The sequence below is a fragment of the Trachemys scripta genome, chromosome 14 (genome assembly GCF_013100865.1).
Source record: "Trachemys scripta elegans isolate TJP31775 chromosome 14, CAS_Tse_1.0, whole genome shotgun sequence".
Lineage (NCBI taxonomy): Eukaryota > Metazoa > Chordata > Testudines > Emydidae > Trachemys > Trachemys scripta.
Window position 1 is genome coordinate 38,931,472 of NC_048311.1, and position 21,749 is coordinate 38,953,220.

A 21,749-nucleotide genomic window follows, 5' to 3' on the forward strand; every position below is an offset into this window, starting at 1 on the left:
TTAGCAGAGTCTTCCCTGAGCAGCAGCTCGTGCAATAGGCCTGAAGACCATCGTCATACACCGCCCCGTATTTGCTGCCAAGCACCCAGAAAGATGCTGAGGGCTATCAGTCACGCTGCACTGTCGTCTTAAGATGTAAAAAAATAGATTTTCTCTGTATTCATTTGCTTCCCCCTCCCTCCGTCAAATCAACGGCCTGCTAAACCCAGGGTTTTCAGTTTAATCTTTGGGGGGGACCAGTCTGTGACAGTTGTTTGTGTCTCTCCCTGATGCACAGCCACCGTTCTTTATTTTAATTCCCTGTGCCTGTACGCCATGTCGTCACTCGGCCCCCCTCCCTCCTTCCCCTAGGCCGTCAGATACTACGTTTGCGCCACAGCTCAAGCCGAGAAGCGGTTCGCGCCTTTTCTTTGAATTCTGGGTTGAGATCCCAATGCCCGGATGATGCAAAACAGTGTCGCAGGTGGTTCTGGGTACATGTCGTCAGGCCCCTCCCCCCTCGTCACAGCAACGGCAGACAATAGATTCGCGCCTTTTTACCTGGGTTACCTGTGCAGACAACATACCACGGCAAGCATGGAGCCCGCTCAGCTCAGCTGAGCTCACCGTCACCATATGTCCTCTGGGTGCCGGCAGACGTGGGACTGCATTGCTACACAGCAGCAGCTGCTAACTGCCTTTTGGCGGTAGACAGTGTAGCATGAGTGATAGCTGTGGGGCTGGCAGCTGTAGTGCTGCATTGCACCAACCCCTTCCAGGCGATGGTATATTATGACTGGTATCCGTCATCGTCATACTGGTATGGCTGTCAATCATGGCCACCTGGGCAGACATGCTACTGTTTTGATGATGACGGTTACCAGTCATAATATACTATTTTCTGCCAATTGCCCAATATTGTCTGCTAAGCACCCAGAAGAGGCCGAGGGCGATGCTGGGTGCTGGCGGACGTGGGGCTGGAAGACGTGGGGCTGCATTGCTACACAGCAGCAGCCCCTTGCCTTTTGGCAGATGATGGTATATTATGATTGGTACCCATCGTCATCGTACTGGTATGGCTGTCACTCATGCTGCACCGTCGGCTGCCACCTTAAGATGTAAAAAATAGATTTGTTCTGTGTTCATTTGCTTCCCATTCCTCCGTGAAATCAACGGCCTGCTAAGCCCAGGGTTTCCAGTTTAATCTTTGGGGGGACCATTCTGTGTGACAGTTGTTTGTGTTTCTCCCTGTTCCTGTACCTGTACGCCATGTCGTCACTCGGCCCTCCCTCCCTCCCTCCCGCCCTCCTTCTCCTGGTCCATCAGATACTACTTTCGCGCCTTTTTTCTGACCAGGCGCCATACCTAGCACTGGGATCATGGAGCCCGCTCAGATCACCGTGGCAATTATGAGCACTATGAACACCACGCGCATTGTCCTGGAGTATATGCAGAGCCAGAACATGCCAAGGCGAAACCCGGACCAGGCGAGGAGGCGATTGCAGCGCGGCGACGAGAGTGATGAGGAAATTGACATGGACATAGACCTCTCACAAGGCACAGGCCCCAGCAATGTGGAAATCATGGTGTCACTGGGGCAGGTTGATACCGTGGAACGCCGATTCTGGGCCCAGGAAACAAGCACAGACTGGTGGGATCGCATCGTGCTGCAGGTATGGGACGATTCCCAGTGGCTGCGAAACTTTCGCATGCGTAAGGCCACTTTCATGGAACTTTGTGACTTGCTTTCCCCTGCCCTGAAACGCCAGGATACCAAGATGAGAGCAGCCCTCACAGTTGAGAAGCGAGTGGCGATAGCCCTGTGGAAGCTTGCAACGCCAGACAGCTACCGGTCAGTCGGGAATCAATTTGGAGTGGGCAAATCTACGGTGGGGGCTGCTGTGATCCAATTTGCCAGGGCAATGAAAGACCTGGTGATAGCAAGGGTAGTGACTCTGGGCAACATGCAGTCAATAGTGGATGGTTTTGCTGAAATGGGATTCCCAAACTGTGGCGGGGCCATAGACGGAACCCATATCCCTATCTTGTCACCGGAGCACCAAGCCACCGACTACGTAAACCGCAAGGGGTAATTTTCAATGCTGCTGCAAGCCCTGGTGGATCACAAGGGACGTTTCACCAACATCAACGTGGGATGGCCGGGAAAGGTACATGATGCTCGCGTCTTCAGGAACTCTGCTCTGTTTCGAAAGCTGGAGGAAGGGACTTTCTTCCCGGACCAGAAAGTGACCATTGGGGATGTTGAAATGCCTATCGTGATCCTTGGGGACCCAGCCTACCTCTTAATGCCATGGCTCATGAAGCCATACACAGGCAGCCTGGACAGGAGTCAGGACCTGTTCAACTACAGGCTGAGCAAGTGCCGAATGGTGGTGGAATGTGCATTTGGACGTTTAAAAGCGCGCTGGCGCAGCTTACTGACTCGCTCAGACCTCAGCGAAAAGAATATCCCCATTGTTATTGCTGCTTGCTGTGCGCTCCACAATATCTGTGAGAGTAAGGGGGAGACCTTTATGGCGGGGTGGGAGGTTGAGGCAACTCGCCTGGCCGCTGATTACGCGCAGCCAGACACCAGGGCGGTTAGAGGAGCACAGCAGGGCGCGGTGCGCATCAGAGAAGCTTTGAAAACGAGTTTTGTGACTGGCCAGGCTACTGTGTGAAACTTCTGTTTGTTTCTCCTTGATGAACCCTCCAACCCCCCCCCCCGACCCGGTTCACTCTACTTCCCTGTAAACCAACCACCCCACCCCACCCTCCCCTCCCCTCCCGCTTGCAGAGGCAATAAAGTCATTGTTTTTTCACATTCATGCATTCTTTATTAGTTCCTTACAGAGGTAGGGGGATAATTGCCAAGGTAGCCTGGGATGGGTGGGGGAGGAGGGATGGAAAAGGACACACTGCATTTTAAAACTTTAACTCTTATTGAAGGCCAGCCTTCTGATGCTTGGGCGATCATCTGGGGTGGAGTGACTGGGTGGACGGAGGCCCCCCCACCGTGTTCTTGGGCGTCTGGGTGAGGAGGCTATGGAACTTGGGGAGGAGGGCTGTTGGTTACACAGGGGCTGTAGCGGCGGTCTCTGCTCCTGCTGCCTTTCCTGCAACTCAACCATACGCTCGAGCATATCACTTTGATGCTCCAGCAGACGGAGCATTGCCTCTTGCCGTCTGTCTGCAAGCTGACGCCACCTATCGTCTTCAGCCCGCCACTTGCTCTGTTCTTCCCGCGATTCAGCCCGCCACCTCTCCTCTCGTTCATATTGGGCTTTTCTCATCTCCGACATTGACTGCCTCCATGCATTCTGCTGTGCTCTATCAGCCTGGGCGGACATCTGCAGCTCCGTGAACATCTCGTCCCTCGTCTTACGTTTTCTCTTTCTAATGTTCACGAGCCTCTGCGAAGGAGAAACATTTGCAGCTGGTGAAGGAGAAGGGAGAGGTGGTTAAAAAAAGACACATTTTAGGGAACAATGGGTACACTCTTTCATTACAAGGTCGCATATTTCGGCTTGCAGGCAGCCATCGTAGGCCACAGTGTTTTGGCTTTTTTAACCTTCTTAACATGCGGAAAAGGTTGCAAACAGCAGCGCATTTCCCATATCAAGGATGAATTGGGTTGTCCATTTAAAATGGGGTTTCAATGTAAAAGGAGGGGGCTGCGGTTTCCCGGTTAACATGCGGCACAAACACAAGTAAACCACCCCCCCCCACACACACACACACGATTCTCTGGGATGATCACTTCACCCCTCCCCCCCACCGCGTGGTTAACAGCGGGGAACATTTCTGGTCAGAAGAGCAGGAACGGGCGCCTCTGAATGTCCCCCTTAATAAAATCACCCCATTTCAACCAGGAGAGCTTTCTGGAGATGTCCCTGGAGGATTTCCGCTCCATCCCCATACACGTTAACAGACTTGCTTGCTTTTTTTTTGTAATGTTTACAAATATTTACAAAGTTACACTCACCAGAGGTCTCCTGTGTGCCCTGAGGGTCTTGGGTGAGTTCGGGGGTTACTGGTTCCAGGTCCAGGGTCACAAACATATCCTGGCTGTTGGGGAAACCGGTTTCTCCGCTTCCTTGCTGCTGTGAGCTACCTACAGTACCTCCATCGTCATCTTCCTCGTTCCCCGAACAGTCTTCCCTGTGTGTTTCTCCAGTGAGAGAGTCATAGCACACGGTTGGGGTAGTGGTGGCTGCACCCCCTAGGATCGCATGCAGCTCCACGTAGTAGCGGCAAGTTTGCGGCTCTGCCCCGGACCTTCTGTTTGCTTCTCTGGCTTTGTGGTAGGCTTGCCGTAGCTCCTTAATTTTCACGCGGCACTGCTGTGTGTCCCTGTTATGGCCTCGGTCCTTCATGGCTTTGGAGATCTTTTCTAATACTTTTCCATTTCTTTTACTGCTACCGAGTTCAGCTATCACTGCTTCATCTCCCCATATGGCGAGCAGATCTCGTACCTCCCGTTCGGTCCATGCTGGAGCTCTTTTGCGATCCTGGGAGGACTCCATGACGGTTACCTGTGCTGATGAGCTCTGCGTGGTCACCTGTGCTCTCCACGCTGGGCAAACAGGAAATGAAATTCAAACCTTCGCGGGTCTTTTCCTGTCTACCTGGTCAGTGCATCTGAGTTGAGAGCGCTGTCCAGAGCGGTCACAATGAAGCACTGTGGGATAGCTCCCGGAGGCCAATAACATCGAATTCCGTCCACACTACCCCAATTCCGACCCGCAAAGGCCGGTTTTATCGCTAATCCCCTCGTCGGAGGTGGTGTAAAGAAACCGGTTTAAAGGGCCCTTTAAGTCGAAAGAAAGGGCCTCGTTGTGTGGACGTGTCCAGGCTTAATTCGGTTTAACGCTGCTAAAGTCAACCTAAACCCGTAGTGTAGACCAGGCCTTAGTCCAGTCCCCAAACCACTAGGCAATGCTACCACCCTAGCAGCAGCACTGAGCAGTGATGAAGTACAGCCATTAGGAGGGAAAGATGCCTTAATAAAGGTCCCAGGGAAGCCCAGCAGGGAGAGGAGGTTTCTCACTGGGATTCTGAATTCCTGTGTTGCTCCATGAGGGGTTAAACTCAGCTGCCTGCCTGCACTAGAGGGGATCACTTGGTTAAATGCTCTGAGGACCCCAAGCACTTTGAGTCCACACACAAAAGGGCTCCAGAGAGTGCAGGCTCATTCCAAATACCACTAGGATTAGGCTGATTGCAGCAGAATTAACCTTTGGGCGGTGCTCAGCGGTGTCATTCATCTGCTTTATTGTGTACATGGGCAAGGACCAGCCAAAGTGGTTCTATCAGTCCCACAATGCAGCATTTTCACATCTCTCAGAATCCACTGCTTCTGCGACCTTTACTAGGGAGTGGGATTCTAGGGGTAGCTACCCAGAAGGCATTTCTACTAAACGCATTCAGGACAGCACTAAGGCAAACCCCAACCATTCTTACCAGAAATAAGACTGTCTAATGGGGTTTGGCCCTAATGCTTAGACCAAGTCTGTCCAACCAGTGCAATCCCCAGAGCGTCAAGGCTGAAATTCAATTGGGAGTTGGGAAGCTTGGAGAATCCCAGCCCATATTTCGAGCCCTGGCGCTTTCTGGGATTTGTACCACTTTGTTAATCTTCTGAAACCCATGTTAATTGATTCACCACCCCGTGACCCCAGTTTCCTGTTCTGTGCTGTACTAGTTGTGATGTTGCATCCCATAATGCTTTATAGAAATATGCTTATGAATATTAATATGACATACATTGAATATGTTTTATGCTAGATATGCCATGTAACATATCTTTGCAATGATTATGTTCTACTGAATGTATTCATCCTATTCGTATGCATGTATCGTTTTTATATCTGAAGTTATGGGCGTTGGCTCTATGCTTGTATTTAAAGTGTTTGCTGTAGGAAGCACCTAAGGCAAATCTGGTCAACATAGTGTGAAGGGGTTATTCAAGTAATTGGGGGTACTTAGCTAACAATGGACCTTGATAGACGCCAATCCACATCTGAGCTTTCCTGGGAACATTCAAACTAGCATTTGGACAATGGTGTCGGCCTGTAAAGAACTGAGTCATGCATGAATGTGTGTAGTCGTGTTGGCCGAGGTTCGGCTCTCAGCGGGCTGTGGGGTATCCCACCGCCTTGCTCTGGTGCGGTGGCAGTCTGGGACAGCAGACACACAGTTAAGAGCTCAGGCCTGTAAGCAGGGGCTGAGCCAAGAGGTCAGAACCCAGGCCCTTAAGCAAGGGCTGAGGCAAAGTCTATAGCAGCCCAGGCCCTAGGTCAGGGTGGAGCAATAATCAAATAGTTAGTCAGAAACCCAGGCCCTCGGGCAGGGGCTGGCTCGGTTTGTAGCAGGTCCCAGCCTCTCTAGGCCAGGGGAAAAAGGGGGGAGTCTGCCAATCAAGGAGTGGGCGGCAGGGGGGACGCAGGCCCTCCCACTCCACTGCGTCCCAGCCCGGGGCCCTAGCAGCAACGGAAACTCGCTGCTGTCAGTGGGGATCCTGGCCGCAACACACTGACATCAGCTCTGGCAGTGCAGCAGCCAGACTGGGGTTGGCTGCCCCCAGGCTACTTCCACACTCCCCCTTGTATGGTACCTGGGCTGTCCTAGTGTCGTCGGTGCTCTCCATCAGCATCGGCTCCTTTGGGTAGGTAGCGCAGGGCAGGCTCGGTTCCTCCTCGGGGTATCTGGCATGGGGCAGGCTTGGCCAGTCCTCCCCAGGGTAGCTGGCACGGGGCAGGCTTGGCCAGTCCTCCTCTGGATATCGGGCGAGATGTAGGCTCGACAGACCTGGTAAGTCAGCAGGCCGGTCGCGGCTTGTGGCTGTCTCCCAAGTGGGAGCTCGGCCACGGATGTCTGCTCTCTCCACCAACGTGGGCTCCACTGAGCTCTACTGGCAGGCTTTTATACTTCCGGGTCGGGGCCATGACCTCGGAGGGGCGGGCGCCGGACCCGGTGGCTCCTCCCACGTTGGTATTAGGAGAGGTTCGGCTCTCAGCGGGGCTGTGGGGTATCCCACCACCTCACTACAGTGTGATTTGCCCATGTGACTCCAAAACTCCATCTTGTAGCTGTAATTCTACACAGGGGGATAGAGGGGTTTCCACCCACAAGAGAGAGACTATATAAGCCCCTGGGAAACCCTTCCATTTTGTCTTCAGCTGGCTCAAGAGATAGCCTCTCCACCCCAAAGAGATGCCTGAAAGAAACTGGAACAAAGGACAGTAACTACAGGGTTGTGAGTGATTGCTGGACCCAGAGTAGGAGGAAATCCAGTCTGTAAAAGAAGCTTATTGGAACATCTCTGAGAATGAGATTTGCCTGCATTTAGTTTCTTACTGTATTAGGTTTAGACTTGCGTGTTTTATTTTATTTTGCTTGGTAGTTCACTTTGTTCTGTCTTTTACTACTTGGAACCACTTAAATCCTACTTTTTATGTTTAATAAAATCACTTTTTACTTATTAATTAACCCAAAGCAAGTAATTAATTCCTGGGGGAGCAAACAGCTGAGCATAGCTCTCTATCAGTGTTATAGAGGGCAAACAATTTATGAGTTTACCCTGTATAAGCTTTATACAGAGTAAAAAGGATTTATTTGGGGTTTTGATCCCATTGGGAACTAGATGTTAGAGGGCTTATTCCTTCACCCTCTCACTTCCCAGATCTTTCTCGCATGAACAGAGAGCAACAATACCCGAAGTCCGAAGGTGCAAACAATTGAATGTTTATTGGGGTGAACTTCCAGCAAGCTTAAATCCAAGTTCCTTTTTTCTTATTTTTGAATCCCAATTTACTTCCTGTTTGCCCCTAATTTATATAGTAATATTCTTAGCTATACCTTAACCAATTATTCTACTGAAATTTACCTAACCAATCCTAACATATTGTAACATAATTCTTTAACCAATTATATCCTACCACCTTAATTAGTTTACACCCAGCAAAATTAATTATACAGCAGACAGAAACAATCACAGAATCAGACAGAGACGATGTAAAGAAACAATAGCAAAATGGGAACTATGATAACAAAACAACACAGAAGTGAGGATTTCACAACTACCTCTATAAAGACATAAGGGTATCCCAACTATGTCTAGTGATAAGTGAGTTCTTACCAAAGAGAACTATCAAACTAAAATTCCTTTTACATCTTCTAGGCTCTTCCCTTTCTCTGGAGGTGATAGATCAGATAACCTTTCTAACAGGCCCAGATTACCTTATTTCTATATGACTAGTTTGGAATGTGAGGATGTGACCATACACTTCCCACCTTAGGGCTGCTCCCACTGCTTAGCCAAAGGCCTTAGCTTAAGAACAGGGCCTCAGACTGTCACAGTGAGAGAAGGCCTTACACAGATTCTTTCTTTTATACCTCTATAACTAGCTAAATGTAAACATAGACCTACATTCTTAAAGTATAGGCCTTCACAGACAGGCCTGAATATCTGTATCCTAACACTGGGTATCTAAGGCCTGATCTACACTACGAGTTTAGATCGAATTTAGCAGCGTTAAATCAAATTAAGCCTGGACACGTCCACAAGACAAAGCCCTTTTTTTTCGACTTAAAGGGCCCTTTAAACCGGTTTCTTTACTCCACCTCCGATGAGGGGATTAGCGCTGAAATCAACCTTTGCGGGTCGGATTTGGGGTAGTGTGGATGGAATTTGACGTTATTGGCCTCCGGGAGCTTTCCCACAGTGCTTCATTGTGACCGCTCTGGACAGCACTCTCAACTCAGATGCACTGATCAGGTAGACAGGAAAAGCCCCGTGAACTTTTGAATTTCATTTCCTGTTTGCCCAGCATGGAGAGCACAGGTGACCACGCAGAGCTCATCAGCACAGGTAACCATGATGGAGTCCCAGGATCGCAAAAGAGCTCCAGCATGGACCGAATGGGAGGTATGGGATCTGCTCTCCATATGGGGAGACAAATCAGTGCTAGCTGAACTCCGTAGCAGTAAACGAAATGGCAAAATATTAGAAAAAGTCTCAAAGGCCATGAAGGACAGAGGCCATAACAGGGACACACAGAAGTGCTGCGTGAAAATTAAGGCGCTAAGGCAAGCCTCCCACAAAGCCAGAGAGGCAAACAGAAGGTCCGGGGCAGAGCCGCAAACATGCCGCTTCTACGCGGAGCTGCATGCCATGCTAGGGGGTGCAGCCACCACTACCCCAACCGTGTGCTTTGACTCCATCAATGGAGAATCACGCAACAGGGAAGTGGGTTCGGGGTACGAGGAAGATGATGATGAAGACAATGAAGATAGCTCACAGCAAGGAAGCGGAGACACTGGTTTCCCCAACAGCCAGGATATGTTTATCACCCTGGACCTGGAACCAGTAATCCCCGAACTCACCCAAGGCGTGCTCCCAGACCCTGAGGGCACACAAGGGATCTCTGGTGAGTGTACCTTTGTAAATATTACACATGGTTTAAAAACAAGCGTGTTTAATGATTAATGATTAATTTGCCCTGGCAATCGCGGCCAGTACAGCTACTGGAAAAGACTGTTAACATGTATGGGGATGGAGCGGAATTCCTCCAGAGACATCTCCAGAAAGCTCTCCTTCATGTACTCCCAAAGCCTTTGCAAAAGGTTTCTGGGGAGGGCTGCCTTATCCCGTCCGCCATGATAGGACACTTTACCATGCCAGGCCAGTAGCACATAGTCTGGAATCATTGCATAACAAAGCATGGCAGCGTATGGTCCTGGTGTTTGCTGGCATGCAGACAACATCCATTCTTTATCTCTCTTTGTTATCCTCAGGAGAGTGATATCATTCACGGTTACCTGGTTGAAATGGGGCGATTTTATTAAGGGGACATTCAGAGGTGCCCGTTCCTGCTCGGCTGAACAGAAATGTGCCCCGCTGTTAGCTACACGGTGGGGGGAGGGGTGAAGTGATCATCCCAGAGAAATGGGTGTGGGAGAGGGAGGGGGGTTAGTAGGGTTTGTGCTGCATGTTAACCCGGAAACCCCAGCCCCTCCTTTTACATTGCAAACCCAATTTAAATGGCCAACCCAACGGGTGCTTGGTATGGGAAATGAGGGCGCTGCTGTTTGAAACCATTCCCACATGTTATGAAGGTTAAAAAAGCCAAAAGACTGTGGATTACCATGGCTGCCTGCAAGCCGAATTCTGTTGCCTGGCACTGCATGAGTGATCTCTCACACCAAACAGGCAGGCCCTCAATATCAGAGGAAAAATGCGACCTTGTAACGAAAGCACATGTGCTGTGTAATGTGAACAGCAAAATTTAACGTGAAAGAGTGTACCCATTGTTCTCTAAAATGTGTCTTTTTTAACCATCTCTCCTCTTCTCCTCCACCAGCTGCAAATGTTTCTCCTTCGCAGAGGCTAGTGAAGATTAGAAGGAGAAAATGGCGGACTCGGGATGATATTTTCTCGGAGCTCGAGATGTCCTCCCACGCTGACAGAGCACAGCAGAATGCTTGGAGGCAGTCAATGTCAGAGTGCAGAAAAGCACAATATGAACGAGAGGAGAGGTGGCGGGCTGAATCGCGGGCTGAAGAGAGCAAGTGGCAGGCTGAAGAGGATAGGTGGCGTCAGCTTGCTGACAGAAGGCAAGAGTCGATGCTCCAGTTGCTGGAGCATCAAAGTGATATGCTCCAGCGTATGGTTGAGCTGCAGGAAAGACAGCAGGAGCAGAGACCGCCGCTACAGCCCCTGTGTAACCAACAGCGCTCCTCCCCAAGTTCCATAGCCTCCTCACCCAGACGCCCAAGAACACGGTGGGGGGGCCTCTGGCCACCCAGCCACTCCACCCCAGATGATTGCCCAAGCATCAGAAGGCTGGCTTTCAATAAGTGTTAAAGTTTTAAACTGCAGTGTGTCCTTTTCCTTCCCTCCTCCCCCACCCCTCCCGGGCTACCTTGGCAGTTATCCCCCTAGTTGTGTGATGAATTAATAAAGAATGCATGAATGTGAAGTAACAATGACTTTATTGCCTTTGCAAGCGGTGCTCAAATGGGGGAGGGTGGGGTGGTTAGTTTACAGGGAAGTAGAGTGAACCGGGGGAGGGAGGAGGGTTCATCAAGGAGAAACAAACAGAAGTTTCACACCGTAGCCTGGCCAGTCACAAAACTGGTTTTCAAAGATTCTCTGATCCGCACCATGCCCTGCTGTACTCTTCTAACCGCCCTGGTGTCTGGCTGAGTGTAATCAGTGGCCAGGCGATTTGCCTCAACCTCCCACCCCACCATAAATGTCTCCCCCTTACTCTCACAGATATTGTGGAGCGCACAGCAACCAGCAATAACAATTGGAATATTGGCTTCGCTGAGGTCTATCCGAGTCAGTAAACTGCACCAGCACACTTTTAAACGTCCAAATGCACATTCTACCACAATTCGGCACTTGCTCAGCCTATAGTTGAACAGGTCCTGACTACTGTCCAGGCTGCCTGTGTACGGCTTCATGAGCCATGGCATTAAGGGGTAGGCTGGGTCCCCAAGGATCACGATAGGCATTTCAACATCCCCAACTGTTATTTTCTGGTCCGGGAAGAAAGTCACTTCCTCCAGCTTTTGAAACAGACCAGAGTTCCTGAAGACGCGAGCATCATGTACCTTTCCCGGCCATCCCACGTTGATGTTAGTGAAACGTCCCTTGTGATCCACTAGGGCTTGCAGCAGCATTGAAAAGTACCCCTTGTGGTTTATGTACTTGGTGGCTTGGTGCTCCGGTGACAAGATAGGGATATGGGTTCCGTCTATCGCCCCACCACAGTTTGGGAATCCCATTGCAGCAAAGCCATCCACTATGACCTGCACGTTTCCCAGAGTCACTACCCTTGATATCAGCAGATCTTTGATTGCGTTGACTACTTGGATCACAGCAGCCCCTACAGTAGATTTGCCCACTCCAAATTGATTCTCGACTGACCGGTAGCTGTCTGGCGTTGCAAGCTTCCACAGGGCTATTGCCACTCGCTTCTCAACTGTGAGGGCTGCTCTCATCCTGGTATTCTGGCACTTCAGGGCAGGGGAAAGCAAGTCACAAAGTTCCATGAAAGTGCCCTTATGCATGCGAAAGTTTCGCAGCCACTGGGAATCGTCCCACACCTGCAACACGATGCAGTCCCACCAGTCTGTGCTTGTTTCCCGGGCCCAGAATTGGCATTCCACGGCATGAACCTGCCCCAGTACCACCATGATTTGCACATTGCTGGGGCCTGTACTTTGTGAGAGGTCTATGTCCATGTCAATTTCCTCATCACTCTCGTCGCCACGCTGCAATCGCTGCAATCGCCTCCTCACCTGGTTTTGTTTTGGCATGTTCTGGATCTGCATATACTCCAGGACAATGCGCGTGGTGTTCATAGTGTTCATAATTGCCGCGGTGATCTGAGCGGACTCCATGATCCCAGTTCTATGGCGTCTGGCCTTGAAAAAAGGCGCGAAACTATTGTCTGACAGAGGAAAGGAGGGAGGGGCGAGTGATGACATGGCTTACAGGCAATTAAAATCAACAAAGGTGGCTGTGCATCAGGGAGAAACACAAACAACTGTCACACAGAATGGCCCCCCAAAGATTGAACTCAAAACCCTGGGTTTAGCAGGCCGTTGATTTCACAGAGGGAGGCGGAAGCAAATGAATACAGAACAAATCTGGTCCATCTATTTTTTACATCTTAAGCTGGCAGCAGACGGTGCAGCATGACTGATAGCCATCGGCATCTTCTGGGTGCTTGGCAGAAGATGCTGTATTACGACTGCTAGCCATCATCGTCAAGACTGTTCAATAGGACTGCCAGCAGGACTGAGTCTCCAGGAGACAAAACATGTCTGCCCAGGTGCCTCTGACCGAACTCACTGAGGAATACGACGATGATGGATACCAATCGTAATACACCATCCACTGCCAAAAGGCAAAGAGCTGCTGCTGTATAGCAATGCAGCCCCACGTCTGCCAGCACCCAGATAGCCAATGACAGCTACCAGTCATACTGCACCGTCTACTGCCAAAAGGCAATTAGCTGCTGCTGTGTAGCAATGCAGTACCACGTCTGCCGGCTCCCAAATGACATATGGTGACGGTGAGCTGAACTGAGCTGAGCTGAGCGGGCTCCATGCTTGCCGTGGTACGTCGTCTCTACAGGTAATCCAGGTAAAAAGGCGCGAATCGATTGTCTGCCATTGCTCTGATGCAGGGGGAGGGGCCTGATGACATGTACCCAGAACCCCCCACGACACTGTTTTTGCATCATCAGGCATTGGGATCTCAACCCAGAATTCCAATGGGCGGCAGAGATTGCGGGAACAGTGGGATAGCTACCCACAGTGCAACACTCCAGAAATTGACGCTAGCCTTGGTACTGTGGACGCGGTCTGCTGACTTAATGCACTTAGAGCATTTTATGTGGGGGGACACACAATCGACTGTATAAAACAGATTTCTATAAAACCGGCTTCTATAAATTCGACCTAATTTCGTAGTGTAGACATACCCTGAGTGTTGGAGACAGGAGCACTTCTTAAGCTGTTTTCAGTTAAGCCCGAAGCTTTTGGGGAACGTGGTTCAGACCTAGGTCTGTGTTTGTAGCAGGCTAGCGTGTCTGGCACAACCAGGCAAGGCACTGAAGTCCCAAGCCGCCAGGGAAAACGGGCTTAAACGTAGTCCCAGCACATCAGGTGGCAGTTCCCAAAGGGGTTTCTGTGACCGAACCCATCACACTAGTAATTAATTAATAAATACCAATCAAGCTTGGATAATGGAGGTGTCTCTCTAATTACTAAAAAGACTGAATCTGAACTGGTAATAAGCCTGAATATGACACACTGCCAGTCTTCATTGTTAGGTTTCATTTCTTTGGTGTCCCTAGTGTCATCAAGCGATTAGGACCAACATTCACCTTGGGTTTGGGTGGAAAAATATCCCTTCCGCACCCCTCTCAGCCCTCAAAATAAAACCTCCCAAATCATCTCTGTTTCTACAGGGAAAAATCCGGGCCCATTTGAAGACTCTGAGGAAAGAGAGAGAAAAGCTGCTGGGATTAAAAGAGACTGGAGAGAAGAAAAGCTGGAAGAATTTGGTAGGTACCTGTTTTCACTAACTGGCAGGGACTGGCAGTGGGAGGTCTGTTTGGAAGAAGACTCCTGTGTGGCCTTGGAGAATGTGGGCTTGTGTGTGTTTCTCCGTGATCCTAGATTTTCTATGTTAGGTTCATGTGCAGAATCTAAGCTTTCATCTCAGTGAATGAGTCAATTTCTAGCCCTTGTAACTTTCCCTGTGTCTGCATCATTTCTTGCCTTGGTGAATTCTTTGATTCCTTTTTTCCCTTGGAACTTCTGTCAGTGTAATGCTGAATCCTGCTTCCTGCTGCTCTGGGTCTCCATGCTCAGAGGCCATTGATAATACAATGTCCTACCCACATCAGATATGGAAACATCCCTTTTCAGACACACTGTTGAGAAATGAAAAAGATGAGAGAGAATCCTCTCCCAAGTGACCACAGGGGAGAGTCAAGTGTCAGAAATGTTAGGGTTGGCAAAGAAATTCTCCCCTCTGCACACTCAGCACTTGATGGAAGGACCCCAGCCTGCTGCCATGTCCCTGACCAGCCATTTCCCTGTTGCTTTACAGAAACACATCGAAAAGGAGAGGCAGAAAATTGTGTCTGAATTTCAGCAACTGCGGCAGTTCCTGGAGGAACAAGAGCGACTCCTGCTGGCCCAGCTGGAAAAGCTGGAAGAGGTGATTGTGAAGATAGAGAAGGAAAATATCACCAAACTCTCTGAGGAGATTTCCTGTCTCAGCAAGTTGATCAGTGAGCTGGAAGGGAAGTATAAGAAACCAGCGAGTGAATTCCTGCAGGTGAGACTGAGTTAGAAATACTGCAAATCCCACTACAAGGACAGGACTGCTCCTAAAACATGGGCACGGGATCCAACAGTCAGAGATCACAGTGTAACTCAGTGTGTGCATTCCTGAAATGTGAATGACCATTGGTCATTGCAGAGTCACAGACACAGAGATATTAAAAGAGACAAAAGCCCCATTACTCAGTGAATATATGGCAATGTGGTCAGGGCAGGGTCTCTCTTACCCGTATTTCAAAATCACTTTCTTTGAAAATTAAGTATGTGTAAGGTGAGACTGAAATTCTTTCCCTCTCTCTCTCCTCTAGGATGTCAGAAGCACCTTGAGCAGGTACGTGTTTCTCTCTCACTCCCCTTCACACTTCTCAACACTGGGAAAGAGCTTGGTGGTGATGTTAGCACCGCATCTCCCCAGGGCTCTACAACAAAATGTGTGGGGAAGGTCATATTCTGAATACAAATCTCTCTGATCAACTTCATCATGAGGTTCTCACCCTTTTATAGAAGACTCTGGAATTCTCCATTCAGTGGGAAAAACTGACCTCCAGTATTTCCAAGAGATGTCACATCCCTGGGGAACGAGCTGACTCAGGATTGTGGGGATGGAATATGGGCCTGTCACTGCTGGGGCCCTGGTTACCATTCAGCCCAGGGCAGCAGCGGTCAAGAGTCTTTCCGACCTGAGGACAGTTTGGAGACGTGTGTGGAATGAGCTGGGGAGTGGGGAGTTGGTGTCTCAGTCTAGTTCCTAGTTGACAGATTTCTACAACACTTAACAAGGAAACCTCCTGTCCCTCAGAGCATGGAGGCCAAGGAGTGAACTTGCTATAGAGACTCACATCCCCTTTGATCCCCAGAGCTGGTCCTTTGAGGGGAAGGTTGCATGGCTATGGCTTGCATTGCACCTGCACTAAGGCTGGGAGAAGTCGAGGAATTCTAACTCTAGGCACCTGAGAACAGCGACTCACTAGCAACAACTTATAATGCGTCACTAAATGAAATAGAACCATGTGAAATTATTTCTCTCCAGGTGTGAGAAGGGGAAGTTCCATCAGTCAGTGAAGATTTCTCCTGAGCTGGAAAAGGGGCTCCATGTTTTCTCCCAGAAAACTGTTGCTCTAATGGAGACTCTGAGGGAGTTCAAAGGTACCGAGAAGGAATCTGGGGGGGTGCGGGGAATTGGGATAAGCCTCTGAGATTGAGGGATGAGAATGGTTCTGGCCAATTGGTTCATAATTAGATGATACTTCTATTTAATTGTTGGGTGAGAATATCACACACTTGGGGTCCAAGTCACTCAGGTGGATTAATTCAAACCTTTATTTTACCAAAAGCCTGTCTTGCCATTACAATTACTATTAGAGTAAGTAATGACAGACATACTGAAAGAACTATTGCCCAGTTACTTTCTCCTGGGGCCAGAGCCACTGTCCATTGGACAGTTCGTGGCAGTTGCCCTGAGCCCCACGCTTTGGGGGGGGCCTGCACGTCAGGGGGATACGGGTCCTGGAAGGTGAGGGGCCAGTGGCCTCGCTCCCCATTTCAGGAGGACGCGGGGCCTGGGTGGCACAGGGGCCAGCGGCAGCGCGACCAGCCCCACTTCACTCCATCTCGCTTGCTCCCCACATTGCTCAGGAGAGAAGGGGGGTGGGGCTTGGGGGAAGGGGTGGAATGGGGGTGGAGTGAAGACAGAATGGGGTGGGAAAAGGGGGGCAGGGACAGAGCCTGGGGTGGAGGGTAGGTTGTCCCAGGCCCCACAGCCCCCTAAGGACAGCCCTAGCTGGGGCATAGGTGGGTCACAGGGGATTTCTCCTATGATGCTCTGACTACCTCTTACAATGTCTGACATATTATACACATCCATATTATATATTTATTAGTTCTTCTTTGAGTGATTGCTCTCAACCCCCCAGGAGGAGGTCAACGGAACATTCCTCTCTGGTCCTGCACTCAGAAGGAGGCCAGGCACCGCACTTCCATCCTCATCCTCCCCGGATGAGGCCATTATGGCGCCCCCTATTCCTGTTCCCCAAGAGGACACACAGGCCCACCAAGAGCTCCTGGAAAGGGTGGCCTCAAGCCTCAACTTACAGGCTGAGGAGGTGGAGGAGCCATCGAACTCCCTCTTTGATGTCCTCTCAACCAGAGCATCGGCTAGGGTGTCCCTCCCGCTCCATGAGGGGGTGGTGAAAATCTCCACTGTCCTATGGCAGACCTCATCTTCCTTGCCCCCCATCTCTAAGAGGGCAGAGTGGAAGTATTTTGTGCCCGCCAAGGGGCACAAATATCTGTACACTCACCCCGCCCCCAACTCCCTGGTGGTCGAGGTGGTCAACCACAAGGAACGCCAAGGCTAGCCCATGCCCACCCCAAAGAATAAGGACTCAAGGATACTGGACTTGTTTGGCAGAAAGCTTTATTCCTCTTCAAGCTTTCAACTGAGGGTGGCAAACCACCAAGCCCTGCTGGGCAGATACGATTTTAACTTGGGGTGGTCAATACCTAAGTTTACGGACTCCCTCCAGGAACATGATAGGAAGGAGTATAAGGCCCTAGTGGAGGAGGGCATCGCTGCTGCCAGAGCTGCCTTTCAGGCAGCTTCAGATGTGGCAGACATGGCAGCAAGAACCATGGCTTCTGTGGTGTCCATGTGGAGGGTGTCCTGGCTCCTCTTGTCCGGGCTGTCCAATGAGGCACAGACCTCCCTGTAGGACCTCCCCTTCGATGGCAAGGCCCTATTCGCAGAGCAAACGGATGTAAAATTACATGGTCTGAAGGACTCTCACATGACCTTAAAGACTCTTGGCCTCTATGTCCTGGCCCCAGCCAGACCAAGTTTAAGCCTCAGCAACCCCCAGCCAAGCCACCCACTCCCGACATGAACCTTCTTACAGGAAATCTAGAACCTATAACAAGCATTCACAGCGGCAGTCTCAGTCCGCCCCCCAGCCTGGCCCGTTTAAGGGCAAGCAGATGGGTAAGTGCACTTTTTGATGGGATGCCCGGGGACGACTTACCAGTCTGCACCAGGGATCCACCCATCCTACCCTTCTCCAGCTGTCTCTACACATTCCTCCCAGAGTGGTCACTGTGTTATGCAGACAAAACTACACAGGATTGTTTCAGGGGACAAGACAAGATGCCACGTTTATTATGATAACACAATTTGATTTATGACCAAAACTAATATCTAATACCTATGTATACACACACACACACACACACACACACACACACACACACACATCAAATGTTCTGCAGCTGCTAGATAGTTACCAGTCCTGAATGTAGCTTGAGTTCGTGGCTTGGGTTCGTAGCTTGTGGCGGCTAATTGGCCAGGAAAGCCGGGCACAAGGAAGGACTGGGTCTCTGTTGGGCATGCACTGATGCCCTTCCATGTTGGCAGCAGAAGTTTACCCTCCAAAGTCTTCCATCACACCCATCCTTTTTGTAGGCTTTAGTTTGAATCCAGAGTCTATAGGTCTTGCTCTGTCACACTGCTTCTGGGGTTGGTGTGATTGATCACCCATCAATTGCAGCCATGACTTTCAGCCTGGGACCTGGCTTTGATGTTCCTTCAATTGTACCTTTGTTCTTTTCTTTTTAGGGTGGACTCTTCTTGCTTTGTTAGGGCTGTTGTCTGCATCTTCAGCCCTTGGTGTTTAAACTTTATTTCATCAGGACGGACTGGTGCTGGAGGTTGATTTCATCACCGATACATACCTCATTCACACATCTAAACTAAACTAATAAGATTACAGCAGGATTTTGCAAAAATGAAGGTTGCAGCAAGCTTTTACAAAATGGAGTAGGCGTTGTAAAATGGAGTTTGAGTTACAATATGGCAAACAGTGAACAGAAGTAGACAAGTGTAATGAATGGCAAATAATGAACAGAAGTTACAATACTGAAACAGTGCAAGTCAGTGATTTAAGCAGGAATTGGATTGACAGTGAAATTTACTAGGGCAACTGGCTAAACGCTGTGGCTCTTAACTAGCATCTTAATTGTCAATTAGCCAGTTATTGGGGTAACCGGTTTTATGAGTGAATGTTATTTCGTTCATAAAACTTTACTTATGAAGTTACATTAATAAAGTGAACAACTAAAAACAATTTCATTCATCCATTCTACAACTGCTGACCTCAGACCACTGGTTCCTCAGCACCATCTCCCCGGGCTATATCCTCCAATTTCTTTCTACTCCACCTACCCACCCTCCCTCCCCATCCCTCTTCAGGGACCCCTCTCATGAGAGTCTGCTCGAGCAAGAGGTGAGGCAGCTCCTTCACCTAGGAGCGATGGAGGTGGTGCCTGCAGAGTTCAGGAACAAAGGTTACTACTCCCGCTATTTCCTTATCCCAAAGGCCAAAGGGAGCCTCAGGCCCATCCTGGATCTGTGAGGACTAAACCAGTACATGGTAAAACTCAAGTTCTGCATGATCTCCTGGGCCTCCATCATTCCCTCCTTGGATCCCGGAGACTGGTATGCTGCCCTTGATCTCAAGATGCGTACTTTCACATTTACATATTTGAGGGCCACAGATGTTTCCTCTGCTTCACAGTAGGACAGGAACACTACCAGTTCACCGTTCTCCCATTTGGCCTCTTGACGGCACCCAGAGTCTTCACAAAGTGCATGTCTATGGTGGCAGCCTAACTCAGACATCGGGGGGTCCAGATCTTCCCTATCTCAATGACTGGTTGGTCAAAGGCAGCTCTAGGTCGCAGGTACAGGATCATATAACACTCTTGCTGTCCATGTGCACCGCACTGGGACTGTTGGTAAACAACATCAAATCTACGTTGGTATCGGTACAACAAATAGAGTTCATTGGCGCAATTCTCGATTCGACATCAGCCAGAGCTTCCCTCCTGCTGGACAGGTTTGGAACCTTGAGGGATCTCATCAGGGCAGTCTCGAGGTATCCCGTGACAATGGCCAGGGTGTGCTCCAGCTCCTGGGCCACATGGCAGCATGCATATTCATGGCACACCACACCAGAATCAGAATGCGGCACCTTCAGCTCTGGTTGGCCTCAACGTTTTCCCAGTCCAGAAACAGGTTGGACAAAGTCTTCACCGTGCCCAAGACCATACTCACCTCCCTCCTTTGTTGGACCATGCTGGAGAACATGCTTCAAGGGGTCCCATTCAGGAGCCACTCTCCCACCATAGAACTGGTGTCCGATGTGTCGGACTTGGAGTGGGGAACCCATGTTAGAGACCTCCAAACCCAAGGCTTCTGGTCTGTGCAGGAACTGGGCCTGCACATAAATGTCAAAGAACTCCGAGCAGTCCATCCGGTCTGCATGGCTTTTCACTCGTGCCTTGCAGGCAGGGTAGTCAGAGTTCTCATGGGCAACACGGCCTCAATGTTCTACATCAATGGGCAAGGTGGAGCCCGCTCTACAGCCCTCTTCCAGGAAGTCCTCCTGCTGTGGGATTTCTGCATCACCCATAATATCAACTTGGAAATCCACCACTTACCTGGCATCCGGAACTCTCGAGCAGATCACCTGAACTGGGACTTCTCCTCCCAGCACGAGTGGTCGCTGCACCCAGAGGTGGTGCACATGATCTTCCAAAGGTGGGGCACTCCCCAAGTGGATCTCTTCATGACCAGACAGAACCTCAGGTTTGCTCCAGGAGGGACCTGGGCGAGGGTGTGATCTCCGACACCTTCCTTCTATCCTTGTTGGGCCAGCTGCTATATGCCTTTCCTCCAATTCCCTTGATCAGCAAGGTCTTGCAAAAAATCAAGAAGGACAAGACTTGCATCCTCATGATTGCCCCAGCATGGCCCAGACAACACTGGTATGGGACACTGATGGACCTGTCCGTTGCCCCCCCGGGGCCGCTGCCGGGCCACCCAGACCTTCCCTTTCAGGACCAAGGTCACCTCCTCCACCCCAACCTTGCAGCCCTCCACCTCACGACATGGACGCTCAGTGGTTAGACCAAGAGGAAAGGACCTGTTTGGAAGGCATCCAGCAAGTCCTCCTGGAAAGCAGGAGGCCCTCCATGCATCAGGCTTACCTGGCAAAATGGCCAAAGTTCTGTCGATGGGCTGCCGATCACGGCGTCTAACCAGTGGCTGCTCCACTCCAGCTAATACTGGATTACCTCCTTCATCTAAGAGCCAAGAGTCTGGGGCCCTCATTCGTCAAAGTGCATCTGGCAGCCATATTGGCTTTCCACCCGCCTGTGCAAGGCCACACACATAGGTGGCAAGTTATATGGGCTGGTGATGCCTGGGCACCAGGAATGTTCCTGGCCCGGGGCCTGGCTCTAGCAATCTTTGGGGCTGGGTCTCTCCCACAGCCCCGCCTGCCACCCCCGGGTGCTCCCCCCATCCCCTGGGCTATTTAAAATGGCCCAGGGCCCCTGCCCACCACCGGCAGCACAGTGGGGCTGAGTGGCCTCCTGCCTGCTTGCTCCACATGGCTTCTGGCCCCTCCCTGTGGCCCTTGGGCAGGGTGGAGCGGGGCTGTCTCCATGTGCTGCCCTGAGCACCACTGTGGCCAATAGGAAGCTGCAGGAGTGGAGCCTGGGGGCAGTAGCACACAGAGACCTGCCCACCCCGCCTAGGAGCCCCAGGTAAGCATCGCACTCCCCACCCCGTCCCAGAGCCTGCACCCCTACCCCCTTCCCACATACAAGCTCACACCCTCAAACTCCCTCCCAGAGCCTCTACCCGCAGCCCCAGCCCAGATCCTGCACCCAAACTCCAGCCCAGAGCCTGCACCCCTCACCTCTCCTCTTGCTCCCCACCCCTTGCCCCAGCCCAGAGCCTGCACCCCTCACCCCCGCCTCCTGCACCCCAATCTCCTGACCCATCCAGGGCCTGCACCCCAGACCTCCTCCCCCTCCCAAACTCCTTCCCAGAGCTTTTG

The 21,749-nt window shown here is 50.7% G+C and overlaps 1 protein-coding gene across 2 annotated transcripts in view; it reads left to right on the top strand.

The window, feature by feature from the left end:
- Positions 1-21,749, top strand: part of LOC117886954 (zinc finger protein RFP-like) — a 33,323-nt gene that overhangs the window by 6,302 nt on the left and 5,272 nt on the right. The window contains exons 2-5 of one of the 2 annotated variants that reach the window (XM_034789139.1): positions 13,971-14,066; positions 14,663-14,848; positions 15,162-15,184; positions 15,884-15,999. In XM_034789139.1, coding sequence (XP_034645030.1) covers positions 13,971-14,066; positions 14,663-14,848; positions 15,162-15,184; positions 15,884-15,999 — 421 coding nt within the window. Of the gene's footprint in view, positions 1-13,970; positions 14,067-14,617; positions 14,849-15,161; positions 15,185-15,883; positions 16,000-21,749 lie in introns of both variants that reach the window. The other variant, XM_034789138.1, reaches the window with a different exon arrangement.